Source organism: Melospiza melodia, chromosome 14 (assembly GCF_035770615.1).
Source record: "Melospiza melodia melodia isolate bMelMel2 chromosome 14, bMelMel2.pri, whole genome shotgun sequence".
Taxonomy (NCBI): Eukaryota; Metazoa; Chordata; class Aves; order Passeriformes; family Passerellidae; genus Melospiza; species Melospiza melodia.
In genome coordinates, this window is record NC_086207.1 from 15192808 (window position 1) to 15207550 (window position 14743).

General features: G+C 49.1%; 1 protein-coding gene across 3 annotated transcripts in view; it reads left to right on the plus strand.

Annotated features, from left to right (window-relative positions):
* The first annotated feature begins 202 nt into the window (after window positions 1–202).
* The window catches only part of GRIA1 (glutamate ionotropic receptor AMPA type subunit 1), a 121287-nt gene continuing 106746 nt past the window's right edge, over window positions 203–14743 (plus strand). For 2 of the 3 annotated variants that reach the window (XM_063168880.1, XM_063168879.1), the window contains exons 1-2: window positions 204–461; window positions 2554–2691. In XM_063168880.1, the coding sequence (XP_063024950.1) occupies window positions 380–461; window positions 2554–2691 (220 nt within the window). In that variant the 5' untranslated portion in view covers window positions 204–379. Of the gene's footprint in view, window positions 462–2553; window positions 2692–14743 lie in introns of all 3 variants that reach the window. The other variant, XR_010029485.1, reaches the window with a different exon arrangement.

The window sequence follows — 14743 nt, forward strand, 5'->3', positions numbered from 1 at the left end:
CGGGGATTGCCCTTAGAGAGCCGAGGCAGGATCCCCAGGGGCAGAGCGGGCTCGGGGATGGATGCGGTTCCAGCTGTGCAGCCGCAGCTGGCAGCAGGGGCAGGGGCTGGGTGGAAGCGCCCGGCGTGTGCGTGTGCGTGTGCGCTGTGTGTGGCGGGGGAGGGATGTGGATGAGGAGCGGGCTCTCTTTCTTCCTCTCGGGGCTCAGTTAATCCTGCTGCCAGGCGCTGCTCAGCGGCAGTCTCGGCGCTGGAGCCGGAGCGGGGGAGACGCGCATCCCGGAGGGGAGGCGAGAGAGGCGGCTAAAGAGAGCAGAGCGGGGGAAAAATCAAATCTATGCTTGGAACTGGGCTTCTTTTTCGCCAATGCAAAAGGGAATATGCAGCACATTTTTGCCTTCTTCTGCACCAGTTTCCTAGGGGCGGTGTTAGGGGCCAATTTCCCCAACAATATCCAGATAGGTGAGTGCGGGGCTGGGGGTGATGCTCCCTGGCGAGTGGGTAGGGGTGGAGAGGGGGTGCTGGGGGTAAAAACTGACCCGGTGGTGTGCTTGCAAAGGCACAATGTGTGTGTATGTGTGTGAGAGGGAGCCAGGGGCTGAACTGAGAGGGCTGGATGTGTGCGTTGGTACCAGCTTTGCCGGAGCAGAGATGGATCAGTTTGGATTTGGGGGAGGGGTAGGTTGGGAATAAATGCCTGCACATACACACACACCAACACAGAGGGAGAAAAGTGCCTCCGAAATGGAGGAAGTATGAAAAAAATATCTGTTTCTTGCCCTGGGAAATGCCTGGGCTGCCATTGTGTGTTGCTGCATTTGCAAAATCGGCGGTTGCATGATACATTTTGGTGAGGATGCTCTCATCTGTAGGTAACTGGGACGGGAGGTAACAAACAGACGCTCTCTTGTTGTTATTGCTAAAGAATAAGGGCAAAGCTATTGTAAGAAGGTCTTGCATTGAAGTCTCTTTCCATTTCATGCCACTTGCTTCCCCTGCACACCAGCAGTGCCTGTTTGATTCCTTCCTCCCTTCCTGTAACTTCTCCGTGCTCCTCTCCCTCCTTGTCTGCGTTTATTATTACTCTCCCATTGATCTTTATTGGTGATCGTTTGTAGCCTAGCCCCAAATTCCCTTCCCTTGCATGCCGGTTTTCTTTCCCGCCTCCCTTCTCTCTACAATGCCAATCAATCGCTAATCCACCAAGTTCAGGCAACTCCTGCCTGAGTCCAGCTGCACAATCAGTGCTTTTATTGCTGTTGGTGCTGCATCCTTGTCTCCCTCCCTTCCTGTCTCCCCTTTACCCCAAATTTGTGCAAGATCCCGGATTTTTTGCCTTTCAACGAACGCAACTTGGCTACGAGCATCTGATTCCTCCGATATCCGTGATTAGGCTGCGGGGTGGGAGGAACGGGGGAGGTGGGGGGATATTGGTGCACAAATAGCCCTTTTCACACGAGGAGATGCCCCCTCTACTAAAGATGTGCAAAGTGACGTTGATGGCAGATCCTTGCCTATTTCTTTCTTCCTCGAGTCGTCTTGGGCATTGATACTTTCTGCAGCTTTATTTTAATTCTCCCTTGTTGCTAAGTGCTTTGTTTCCCTCCTCCTGAAATGCCAATAGCAGCGCTTTCTTTAAATGCATATAGATTACAAGACAGGCTGAATTTAATAGCATCTCTCCGGAGGCTGTGGAGGGATCTGCTGCAAGCCAAGGTTCCTGCTGGGGGAGCAGCAGGAAACTTTTCCTAGGGCTGGGTTATCGCTGCACTTTGTTCCAGATCCATGGGGAAGGAGAGGTTCTGAGCTTAGGTCCAGCCCGGTCCCAGTTCGTGCCCTGTTTGTATCATTCTGTGGTCCTGTGTTTATCTGTAATTCTGTGTAGATTGATTCCTCTGAGGGTCAAGCTTTAAGTTTGCTGCCCAGTTTGAGTTTGGCCGCTGTCACCTGTTAAATTTGGGGTTTTCTGTGCAGCAAACCTCCAGCAGCAGCAGCAGTTTGGTCACAGTTTCGTGTCCCTGTGGCTGTCACAGCGCTGTCCCCTGCTGGGCCAGGCTCAGCCAGGCTGCCCCCGAGTCCCACAGTGTGGGGGGACCCTGCAACCCTCCTGTAGCAAAGCTCTCCTCTCAATCAGCAGGGCTTGAACTGAGCCTCATTCCAAGCCAGGGGAGGAAGGAAGGATCTCGTTCTTCCTGTACTGAGGTGATATGGAGAGAATTCCCATTCCTCCTGCTTGAAGTTATGGGGGTGAGGAGGTTGAGCTGCACCCCATGGATTATCCTATCCTGAGCTGCCTGGCCTGGGGATGCAGCAGGGCTCCTGTGTGTGATCCAGGGTTACATAACAGAAATGTTGGGAGGGTTTTGTGCTCCCAACCTGTCCGCAGTGGGCACGGAACCCTTGGCTCTTGCCTTCTGGAGGATTTCTGAGTTTGGAGGCACTCCCCGGGCTGCAGGGCTGTAGGCTCTGCTCTCAGGAATATTTCGGACCGACGATGTTTTTAATGTGAATGTTCTTAAGAGCTTTCTTCTCATGGTTCTGTTTTTCTCCCCAGGGGGGTTGTTTCCTAATCAACAGTCCCAGGAACATGCGGCTTTCAGGTTTGCGTTGTCTCAGCTCACAGAACCCCCTAAGCTCCTTCCCCAGATCGACATTGTGAACATCAGTGACAGCTTTGAAATGACATACACCTGTGAGTACCAGCATTCACTCTGCTCTGCCTCTCTTTGGCTTCTTTATTCCTGGCTTGGGTTTGTTGGCTGTCTGAAACATGGGACATCATGCACCTAACGCGTAGCTCACATTTAGGGTCCCAGCAACAAAACCCCAAACATACAAAGGGGTTTTGGGTCGTTTTGGTTTGTGCTAAGGAATAGGGGTGAGGTATTGCTGCAGTTATCCAGCATGTCTTGTGTTTCCCCTTCCATTGCACCCAAAGTGATATAAACCCCCCAACATTTCATTTCCTCTTGTTCCTCTAACCTCTGCCCAAATCATTACATTGAGATTTCATCCCGATATTTCCCATAGCTGTGATGCACAACAAAGACACCCCTTTCCACCCACAGAGTGCACAGAAGTCTCTGTTTAGTGTGAACAGCTTCTTCCTCAGCCCCAGTTTAACCATCTGTCCTTGTAATTTAAGAAAGACCTAGCAGAAGCCAGCAGCTTGGTGCAAGTGGAGTCTAAATCCACAATAAGGGCATGCCTAATAATGACAGAGAGATAAGAGAGTTCTAGTTTCAAGAAATTTATTCACTGGCTCTAAAAACAGATATTAAAGAATGAGTTTGCACCACGGAATTGATCTCAGGGTGGATCTGCACCCTGCTAAGGCACAGCACGTTGCCTGTACTGTTCTCATTAGAAGATATTATTGGGAAAAACACCATGGCTTGCTAGATAAAGCCAAGGTTAGCAGCAACAAACAAGACCAGGAGGAGGAAACCAAATGAGAACTAAGCCCACAACAGAGCCCTGTGGTTGCTGTGTCAGCCTTTGCTTTCCTTGGAGCACAGGGTGCAGTGCTGTGGGCGAGGGGCTCGTGCCAGCAGCGTGTGATGCACAGAGAATTCTGTGGTTTGACCTGGTGTCAGACACTGCTGCTGACACTCTCTGAACCTGTGTGTGTGTTTTGGGCTCTCAGGATAGGCTGGAGGAAGCCATCCCTTCATTGAGCCTGTTGGATTGTTGTTGGCTGGCGTCTGTAGTGTCCTCTTGAGTCACTGAAACATCCCCCCTGCAGTTTAGTTGTGTGGGATAGAGGTGAACACAAACTGTTCTCTCTGCTCAGAAATGCACAGAAGGGATCTCCTGGAAGAAACAGCCAGCAGGAGAATTAATGAGGCTTTTTGAAGAAATAAAAAAAAAAGTTGTGATATTTTCTGTTGGAGGGTTTGCAAATACAAGATCTCAGGAATTTCCTGCCCAGTATGGTATAGGAGATAGAAGTAGCAATTTGGCCACACTTTCTTTGCAGTATCTAACAGCATATCTAAAGATTTTCTATTTTCTTTAATATCCCTCTATTTGCCAACTACAAGTTTCCATCAAGGAAGAGCAACTATTTCAGCTCTATCCAATGGAACTTTCTTGGCAGGAAAGCCAGACAAGGAAAGCCAGACCTTGTATCTATCAAGGGAAAACATCACCCACCTGGGGTAGAGTTGCTGACTGTGGCAGAGGATGAGTTATTTCAGAGCTGATAGCAGGAAGAAAGCAGAAACAGCAAGAATACCACTCAGACAAATTCTCCATCTGCACATGGCTTTCCCTCCCTCTCCATGCCTGCCACTAATGGTTTTGTTTACAGCTTTGATGGCAAGACCATGACACCAGCTATGCTTCAGGAACCTGTCATTAGTGCTGCGGGGGCAGGGGTGGTCTCACAAAAGCTGAATGGAAGCAAGGCAGCCTCCCAAAGGATGTTATATTTGAGCTCTATGTAGGGCACATTGTCCTAGATCAGACCAGCAGAGCACTCTGCACAGCCCAACTTCACTTGTCCTCGTTTCGCTTTCCTTATAATTAAAAACTTCCTAAGTTCCTCCAGACTATGGAAGGCAGCATTTGTTTTGTAGGCACAAAAGAAGGTGTCATTCTATGTACCCTAGGGGTGAAAAAAACCCCCCAACCTGAAGAAAACAGGCCATTAGGAGACCTGATTTTAGTACTCTAGAGCTGAAGCGAAACTTTTGTCAGGAATTAGCTCATTCTTCATCTTCCAGCTAATTCCTTGCCTGGCTGCCAAGACTAGATATCAGCAGAAAGATCTGTTTATTTAGAGAGAATAAAAACCCTGCCCACACAGTGGTCTTTATCTTCTGAGGAAAGACTGGCCGTGCTACCAGTTAAAAGTACCAGGTTTTGTTCCCATGGAGATGGAGAACACAGCATTTCCTTGCCATTGGCATTGCCTGCTTCTGTGACAGTTTAGTCAAGGCTGTTTGGACCCCATGAACCTGATGCCTCACCTGTGAGGGTATCTGAGCAAGGTCCCAGCTCCACTGCAGATCCTGCTCCGTGCTGGGATCCAGCGAAATGTACTCCTTATGGCAAGTGTCTGAAGCAGCATCATCCAAAGCACAGAGCAGATATTCAGAATCAGCGCTGAGAGCAGGAGCAAACTCCTTGTGGGGCGGGGATGAGGTGCAGCACAGTGACAGCAGCCTGGCTGAGGAAACGGTGTGCAGAATGTGCCTGGGCATCGGCCGTGGCACTGCTCAGGAGCTGCTGGGGATGAGCAAGGATGAGCAAGCTGTGGTGTGACAGTGACAGTGACAGTGACAGTGGGTGCAGTGACACCGGGAGCTCCAGCCCAGGTGACAGCGCCGCTAATGACACGCCGAATTGGTGACAATGACAATGACACCAATCCGAGAGGGGAATCTGGAGAATGCCCAGAGGCTGCTGTGGTCGCTGGGCTGTCACTGTGACAGCCCAGCAATAACTTTCACATTTTTGGTGTTTTAGATGTGGACTTTTTATCGTTACACAGCTCAGTGCGGGTCCTGTGGTCCCTGTGTGCAACATGTCAGGAGATGATGGTTTTAGGCAAACCATAATCATTAAGAAAGCAAGAAGAGGTTGTGGAGATGTGTGGTGACTTCCTGTTTCATGTGTGGGGTTGATGCTAATGTTGTTGCATCACTGAGGCACGGGCACATTTCAATAACTGAAATATCTTCCTGAATTCATTCCATCCCACAGAATAGCTGGTAATGAACACGCTCCGTGGTTGCAGCTGGGTGCCTGATGGGGCTCACCCGTATGAAAGTACACACCTGCCACTCTCATGGTTCTTAACTAAAGGTTAGGAGGCTTTACAATTTTGTGCTGTTTCTTCAAAGGCCAAGGAAATTGTTTAAGGGAGGAGGGTGAATGGAGAGTCCTTCCTTCAGCAGAATTACACAGCAGTTCCAGGTGACTGTAAAGGGTGAAATGATGGTGAGGTGTAGCTGAAATGTTTACCTAGTGACGTAGCAGAGCAAAAACCCTTCTTCAGCTTTAAAGACATGTTCAGAGGTTCTGTCTCCATCCATGTTTGGAAAAGCGCTTTATTCCCTCCACACAGCGTCTAGCAAACCCTACCATGCTGTTTTTTGCCATGTCTGACTGCTCTCAGGGCAGACTCAGCACAGGAGAGTTGGCGCTGCAGGTCAGAATGGAGAGGGGTGGGAAGGGGGATGCTCTGTGCCAGATGAGAGGACACAGGAGCTTTGCAGCTCAAGAGAGATCTGCAAATTCCTGTCTCTGGAAGGCCCACAGTGGATGGGAGCACTGTGTGCTGTTGACAGCAAAGGAATGAGAGATTTCTTTCTTGAGTCAACCTGCGCTGGCAATAGTTTCCTGCTATTCTTCATCTCTGCCTCCAGCTGTGCACAGTGCAATGCGCATCCCGTCCTGAGCACAGCCCCGCTCCTCAGGGACTATGAGTTGTTTCAGCCACAGCTCCATGGCTTTATTTAATTTGTGGTGCAGAGATTCCTGCTTGCAGCCTTTGGCTGAGGTCCCCAGGTGATGCTGGCAGCACCAGGCGGGCGTGGAGCTGCTCTGGCTGTCCTGAGAAGAGGATGGCTCAGCATCAGCCTGCCCTGGGTCAGCAGCTGCCACACCAGGTGAGTCACCAGCCTGGTAAAACTGCCCCTGCAAAGCTCAGGCTGCTTTGCAGGGATGACCAGTGACTAAAATAACCCCTGTTCGTCACTGAGCCCTGCAGCTCTGCTGAGGCAGCCACCAGATTTTGTGTGCTTGGGTGCTGGGCTGCTGGCAAGGGACACTCAGGAGCTGCACACCTGGAACACAGGGGCCTGCACAGGATAGCAACAGGATTTTGCAGCTGCAGGAAAACTTGTAAAGAGGCTGAAAAGCAATGAATTATTAATCCCTCTCTTTCTGTGTATGCACAGATGCAGTTACTGTGGGGTCCCCATTCTGAGTGTATGCTGTGGGTGCTGCTAGAATATCAACAGTTGAATCTGTTCTGCAAATTAGAAAATGAACATGTAGTTTGGATTCTGTTCATATTTTATTAAGGCCTCCAAGCACCAATTAGAGAGGGATTTGTAGTGATCACTCACTCTGTGCTTATGTTCTTATCAATAGCAGCGAGCTTACATCCAGATCAGCTATGAAATGAAGTCTTTCTTTTTCTTCTTTTCCTTGGATACTTACATATATAGATAGAGTATTTATAGATATTGCTTTTTATCTCCTAAATTACCTCTCAGAGATAGGAAGGAATAGGCAAGCATTTGAATGTTCTCAAATGAGGAACTAAATTTGGTTTAATTAAACAATTATTGGGTGTTGAATTTAAAGGAAGCTTCTTTGTTGACAAACATATGATGGTCACCATTTCTTGTAAAGGTGTTGCTGTAATTATTCCGGCAGTAATCAGTTCGAATGCAATTTTTATAATTAAGTTTCCACAGTCTAAATAAGCCCAGCCCTGTAATAGTTGTGGTGTTTGTTGCTAAACTTGTTTCTATTTTCACAGTGTCAGAAATCTCATGTAGGTGCTCTGGGAGTTTTTTTTTTCCCTGCAGAGCTCAGGATGTTTGCTATGACTATTTAATGTGAGTTCAGCCAACAGAAACACGGATTTAATGATCAGATGCAGTCTGATTAATACAACACAGGTACTACAAGGAGATACATCTCCTTGGATTATGTAACAGGAAAAGATGTGATGCAGACAGATGAATCACAGAGCATCAATTCACGTTAGATCAACCTCAGGTTAAGGTTGCTCAGTTTTGGGCAGGGATGGGCTGTAGCTTTCTAGCAAGTGTGTGTTTGTTCAGTGAGATGCCAGCAGCTTGGAATGTGCCAAACAGGGGGGAGCAGGCCCTGGAGGTGACACCAGCACCCAGTGTCCCAGCAGGACCCCAGGGTGGGCACTGAGGTCCCAGTCACCACCAAAAAGGCAGGAGCTTGTCCCATATGACTTCCCCAGGAAGGAAAAGCATTTAGAACATGATTGCTGAGCCATTCCCCCAGCTGTGGCTGCTAGGACAGGGCAGGCTGTCTGTCTGTCTCCAGGGATCTGGGCACAGAGGGGTTGGGGTAAATGTGGACCAATTCCATCAGCAGGGAACTGATGGGGCTCCCCTTGTCTCTTGGCAGCCCTGTGAGAGGCTGGCACCACACATCAGGAGAAGTGTCCCCCAGTCTGTGTCCATCTCTTCAAAGGCCATGGGGACATTTCTTCTTTGCATGACTATTTTTTGTGTATTTAATTTTTTTTATCCTGGGTGGTGGGAGAGTTGCCTGGGGAGGAAAGCAGATATGACGCCATAAGGAAAAATCAGAGGGAGGAATAAGGGGAATTTCACACCTGCAAATCTATCTGCTCATCTGGAAAGGATCCCAGCACTGGTGACAAGCAGAAAAGAGAGTGAAGAAGTAAAATTTGGGCTCTGCAGTAGGCAGAGGAGGGATTTGAGAAACAGTGAGCAGCACAGGCCAGACCTGTCCATTGTGTGACAGTCACAGCTTCCACTCACAGCTTATCTTTTCTTCTCTAAAAATAAAGCCTTTTCATGTGATAGGGATTCTACTAGGCCAGAAGCAGACAGGCTTTATTTTTTGGCATTATTAGCAAGGTGAGAGTGGAAATCTTCATGTGACTGCAAGGATTGCAGCATGGGGAAGTGTGCTGTTCATTTCCAAAACTGGTGGGAATTTTAGATATATACATTTACATTTCCTTTAATAGGGTTAAGGCCCCAAAGGCAGCAGCTCTCTGCCACCAGAAATGGAAAAGGTCCCAGTTAGCTTCAGTAACACATGGAGCTCAGAGCAAACACAAAATCAACATGCTCCTTAAAGAAGCAATAAATCAGGGATACTTTAATATTCTGAAGATCCAAATTCTCAGGGGTGCGGTATTAACACGAGTCTGAAGACAAAGATGCATTTATTTCAACTGCATTCCTTTAAAGAGAGGTTTTATTTCTCTTATTTTAGTTGTGTAGAACTGAAACAGAGCACTGTTTTTCCCAGTGAAGAGTTCAATATGAAATCCTTTGCTAACATCTGAGGAAGTCAGGAGTTAGGCAAGGTGCAGAAAGGAATCCAAACCAAACCATTTGCAACCCACCATCACTCCAGCAGAAAATATTTCAAAATGGTAGTGGATTACTGGGGCAATAACAGTGTGGCATCCAGCAGAAACTGCTCCCTGCTCACCTGCTGAAGTGTTTGCTCATTAGCTTCAACAGTAACAAGCCTCCAGCTGATTTTCTCACACTGTCCTTTTAGCAGCCACCCACTTGTCCCCTCTGGGGCACTCTTAAAAGAAACACCCCCAGAAAAAAACAACACAAAAAGACGAAGGCCTCCTGAAATGTTGATTCTTTTTCTCATGCAGATCAGTTGTTTTCCCTGTTGCCTGCAAACCAAACGCTGCCAATCCTCACCCAGGGTTGCAATTCAGATTGTGCTTATGCTTCGCCAGACTGAGTGACCCCTTGAGGAAGCAGCAGTGAGAGGCAGTGAAGAAGTGAATGACAGCTAAAAATTGCCATATCTTGGCTTCTTTAAGAGGGTCTTTTTGTTCCTTGATTTTATTTGTTTTTGACAGAGTGGAGGAGTGCAAAAGAAAACAACTGATGTCTAAGATTGAGTTGTACTGATGGCAGGATTCTCGTGTGGATGTGGCATATGTGTCTGCATTTCTCTATATGCTATAGGAGTCTTGGCTTTGATTTAGTTAGTGAGATCCTGCCACTATGCTAATGGAGATGAAGTGGGAGGGACATGAAAGGTTGAGGGCTGGAGGGTCAGAGGAGAGATACAGAAACCTCTGTAAGTAATCTGGATGCAGAATGTGGAGGAATCTCACATGAAATCAAGGGCTATTCCTCACCTCCCCGCCCTCCCAAACACTTTGCTTCGATCTTTGCTAGCAGTGGGCTTAAACAAGTAAAAGACATCAGTGATTACACAGATTCAGAGGTGGTTTTTCTCCTGCTAGGCTGCCAACATCCCCTGAGTGCCCCGAGCCTTGTTGGCTTTCCTTCCATGCAGCACCCACATTCCATTCAGTGCCATCCCATAGAGGGGGGACAGCACTGCTATTCTGGCAGGTAAACAGCAGAAAAAATTACCAGCAGGCCTGGGAGCTTGTGAGGAAAGCCAAGTCCAACAGAGAGCACCCAGGGACAGAGGGTGAAGAAACCCTGGAGTAGGAAACATGACGTGGGAAAGGGGTGAGGCAGCAGCTCTGCATGGGCTGTGGATGGGCAATAGGTGGAGATCTCCCTTGTCTCTCTTTTCAGCCTTAGCTAAGCAAGGGCAGGTTTTTCTTTCTGAGGGCTGTTCCTCCTTCTGCTCACATCTGAACTGGAGCTAATGGTGTCTCCTGTTTGCTCAGCACCACAGCTCAGGTTCCTCCTTTCCTGCAGGTGATGCATGGTAGTCGTGTGTTGGGAGTGTTTGGCCTGGGAAAAGGGAGACAGATGCTGGGACGCAGACCCCAATGGGGTGAAGGTGAGCTGGAAAGGAGGCTCTTGTCACAGCATGCATGGCAGGGGAGGCCTGGGGTGACCCCAGGCCAGCAGGGAAACGGGGGCAGGTCTGAGCCACCAGCACTGTGCCTGCAGGGGCTGAGCAGCCAGCAGAGAAGGAGGCCTGGCCTGCAGGGAGTTCAGCAGAAATGTCTGTGTGCAGAAGGTGATTAATGTCTTTAATGAACTACCAAAGGAAGTAATAGCAAGCCAAACCACACAGGCTGCAGTGGGGGAAGGGGTGAGGAGAGGGGGCTGTTGCAGACAAGGAGGAGGCAGGGAGCAGTGCTGTGCCCAGCTCACTGTCCCAGAAAAACAGTCAGGCACAGCAGCTGTCCCCAGCCTGTCCCCAGCAGAGGCAGATCCGAGTGCATTTCACGGATTTAATCAGAATTAATTCAGTCTTCCAGCCTGTCTTCATTCTGGGGTCTCCTGCTCAGCTCATTATGGCTGTGCCAAAAGCCCAGCAGCTTCAGGGTGTGGGGATGGCAATCTGGGTGTCCCTGTGCTCCTGCCCTGTGGGGACAGCAAAGGCAGAGGCTGTGGGCAGAGTGGAGCCTCTCCTGCACTGTCAGGAACAGATCTCCTGAGGTCCCTGGAGTCTGGGACCTGGATTAGCCTTGGCTGGCAGGCGTTAAGAGTCATCATTTGTTTGGGAACCTGCAAGAAATGTGTGGATGAAGTCAGGCAGATTTCTAACATTGAGTCATCTATACCATAGCATCCTCCACCTTAGCAGCCTCGAGTGCCAGACTCACAGAGACCTCGGGGGGAGCAGATCCCAGCACCTCTCCTGAACCCACAGCACCCTGAGCAGTCCCATCTGCAGGAGGTCACCCATCCCCAGCCACACACAGACTGGAAAATGAGCTCCTTGTGCTCCCAGACATGCCCATGTCTACGTGCTGATGCTTGGAGGGCAGAGAATTCACTGTGCAGCCCTCAGGTGGGACATGAGACAGCTCCTGCATTTCCATCCCTGCTTCCAGAGCAACCACACACTTCAGGGATGAGCCCTTCCCCAAACAGCCCACACCATTTCTTGTTCTGGAGAAACCAGCACCTACTTTGGGGTACAGGCTTGTTCTGTGCAAGAGGAAACTCTCACTCAAGCATCATCACAGTTTTATGGGGCTTAGCAGTCACACTGCATTGAAGTACCATCACTCAGCATCTCAGGCAGCAGCTCTCAGTGGCCATTCCCAAATTTCTCTTCTTTTTTTGAGAACATTTAGCCCATCAAAGCAAATCCTCACCTGTGCCCACATGTCCCCTGGTTGAACTTTTCCTTCCTGTGTGAGGTACCAGGTAAAGCAACAGGGCTGTGTTGATCCTGGCTGAGTTTAGCATGAGACTTTGGGAGGCAGGTGAGCTCCTATTCCTATAGGGAATCCTATCCCACAGCACCTGCAGCTGCATTATGCTCCTCTGCTAATTCCTCAATACTCTGCTGAAGGTGACATCTCAGCAGTATCAAACACTTTGCTGCTCTCCCTGTGAGCAGCCTGTAAAGGCTTTGATAAAAGCTGGCAGCACGTTGCAAACAGGCTCTTTGCAGTTGTGCCATTCTGATGTATTGCTGAGAAGTGAAGAAAACAGATGTTCATGGCACAGGAACTGCTCTGTTCAGGTTCTCCTTCTGCATTTTGGTACTGCACTGCAGTGGCCCCCCAAGGGCAGGGGCCTGGCATTGTCCTGTGAGGTGTGATTGTCCTTTTATCCTCTTGGCCTCTTCTGTTTCTCACATTTCCTGGGCTTGCTGCTGGCAGGAGTGTTTGCAGTGCTCTAACAGCCATGCCTTTGCTTTTGCAGGCTTTATCTCTTTCTCCCTTTTCCCATTGATGCACTCCTGGCTGACAGTGCCTGTCCCCAGGACTGGGCTCTGGGGGAACCATGGGGTTGGAATCAGTGCCATGGGGTTGGTGTCATCAGGGGAGGAATGCCTGCAGATGCTGTGGCATTTCCAAAACAGCACCCAGGGATTTGACTGAGCAACCCCCACCAGCTCGAACTGGATGACCACAGTTAAGCCTTGTGCAGTACTGGAGCTAACAATCTTGTGGGAAAGGAAAAAAAATCCCATTGCTTTGCCCATTAAAAAAAAAAATAAAAATTCTACAGTAATTTCCTATAGCAGCTGAGACAAATCAGACCCAGAGCTCTAGATCAAAACACACCTGAAAATCTTGGGAATTCTGAATCCCATCCCAATCTGTCACGAGTTCTAATTGCCATTTGGCAGCAATCTCAGAGGAGTTGCAGAGCAATGTGCATTCAGGTTTCCTGCTTCAAGCTTGCACAGGACAGAAGGTAAAAGTGTGAATCCAAACTAGCAAGTCGAGCAGAACAACTTTAAAAACAAACGGGGGGGAGGGGGAGAAAGTCATCCCCAGGGCTGTGGAGTGAAATCTAGAGCAGTGTTGTGGAGGCTGGGGATGAAGGGAATTGGGGCCAAGACATTCAGGTACAGCAGCATCCCTAGGTGGGACCACAGGATCCTTTGGAGGTGTTTGTCTCATCCAAGGTGCATAAATCTCATCCAAGGTGTGTTTGTCTCTTCCAAGGTGTGTTTATCTCATCCAAGGTGTGTATATCTCATCCAAGGTGTATTTTCTCATCCAAGGTGTGTTTATCTCATCCAAGGTGTGTTTATCTCATCCAAGGTGTGTTTCTCATCCAAGGTGAGTTGTCCCAGCTGTGCAGAGGGATGAGGTGTGTGGCTGTAGGACAGGGGGTGCCTGTGCCATAGGATGATTCATGTCCAGAGCACACAGGGGTGAAGTTTTTCCCCTAGCTATCCTTGCCTGCAGGCAATACAGCAAATTCTGCACTTTCAACAACAGCAAATGTACATTAAAAAAAGGCTCCATCAAAGGGAACTTGCACTTGAGAGTCTCCCTTTAGCCACTGGAGAGCAGCAGGCAGACAGACAGGAGGCTCCTTCCCATCCCTCCCTGCCTGGTGTTCTGTGGTTTTGGCATTGCAGAAATGGGAAGCATCTGTGAGCCCTTTGGATCACAAATGGATCTGGGAGCCTGCTACTTGTGCTAACAACTCATTTATTATCAGGGAGCAGAGGGTTTCTTCTCAGCCAGCGCAATCTATCATTTCTTAAAGACGCAGTGTGAGACTGAAAGAATTTGCTTTAAGAGTTGGCACCTGGAGCCCAGTAATGAGTCCCTTTTTGGGAAGAACTCTCCTTCCTCACTTCCTCACTAAGATTTCTTTTTCCCAGCTTCAGGAAGAAGGGAAAAGGATGTTCAGCAGCAGCAGAGCACTGTTTGCTCTGAGAAGTTGGAGCATTCCTGCTCTGAAAAATTCCTTGGGAGGTGCTTCTCTCCTACTTCTCCTTTGCTTTTCTCTCCATAAGAATAGAGTATTTTGCCCAAAATACTGATGCAGGGAAGGTGAAGAGGCTGCTCCAGCCCCCTACATGGAGCCCCTCTCTGCAGCTCCAGGCTGAGTCTGCCGTGCACAATATCCACCCACAGGCAGCACCTGCTGCTGCCTGCCCTGGATTTCCTGCTGCTTCAGCACAGAGCTGCTTCCTCTGCCATGCCATCCCCTCTGCTGCCCCAGTCTGGTGCTGCACAGTGGCTGTGGGGCCACCCTGGAGCCCCAAACAAGTCCCTGCAGCCACAGACCTGCTCTGGAGGGTGCACTCAGCTCCTCCTCTCTGCCTTGGTTTGTCACAGTGCTCTGGGATACTTCGTGTGGCAGCTGATCCCCCTCCCCAGATCCTCGTCTCTCCCAGAGTGAGATTTTGGTGTTATTTGGCATCAGTCCTGTACCTTGTTTTCTGTTTTGTCAGAGTTATGAGATAGCTGAGGAGCTCTAATGCCTTCTCCCTGTAATTTCTTTCCTCAGGAAGTGAGAAGAAAATAAAATATACAAGGGGATACACTAAGACATCAATTGTTAAAAAAAAAAATAAAAATCCTGAAGAGGGTGTATTGAGTTTTAGGCAAGTGGTAGAATCAGGCACAGACGATAAATGAGAGCTGAAGGCTCGTGGCGAGTGCATCAGGGCAGCCTCATTTAAAGGTGTTCTTTAAATGAACATTTGTTGCAGCTCAGTGCCACCGCAGGGAGATCTGCTCTGATCCCTCTCCCCGTGGGGCTCTGCAGCTCCTGCAGGCTCCAGCACAGAAAGGGACAAAGTGAGAGCTCCCAAGGGAGCAGGGCCCGATGCTTTGGACAGTGTCAGCTTTTCCTGCAAAGAGTGAAAGGCTA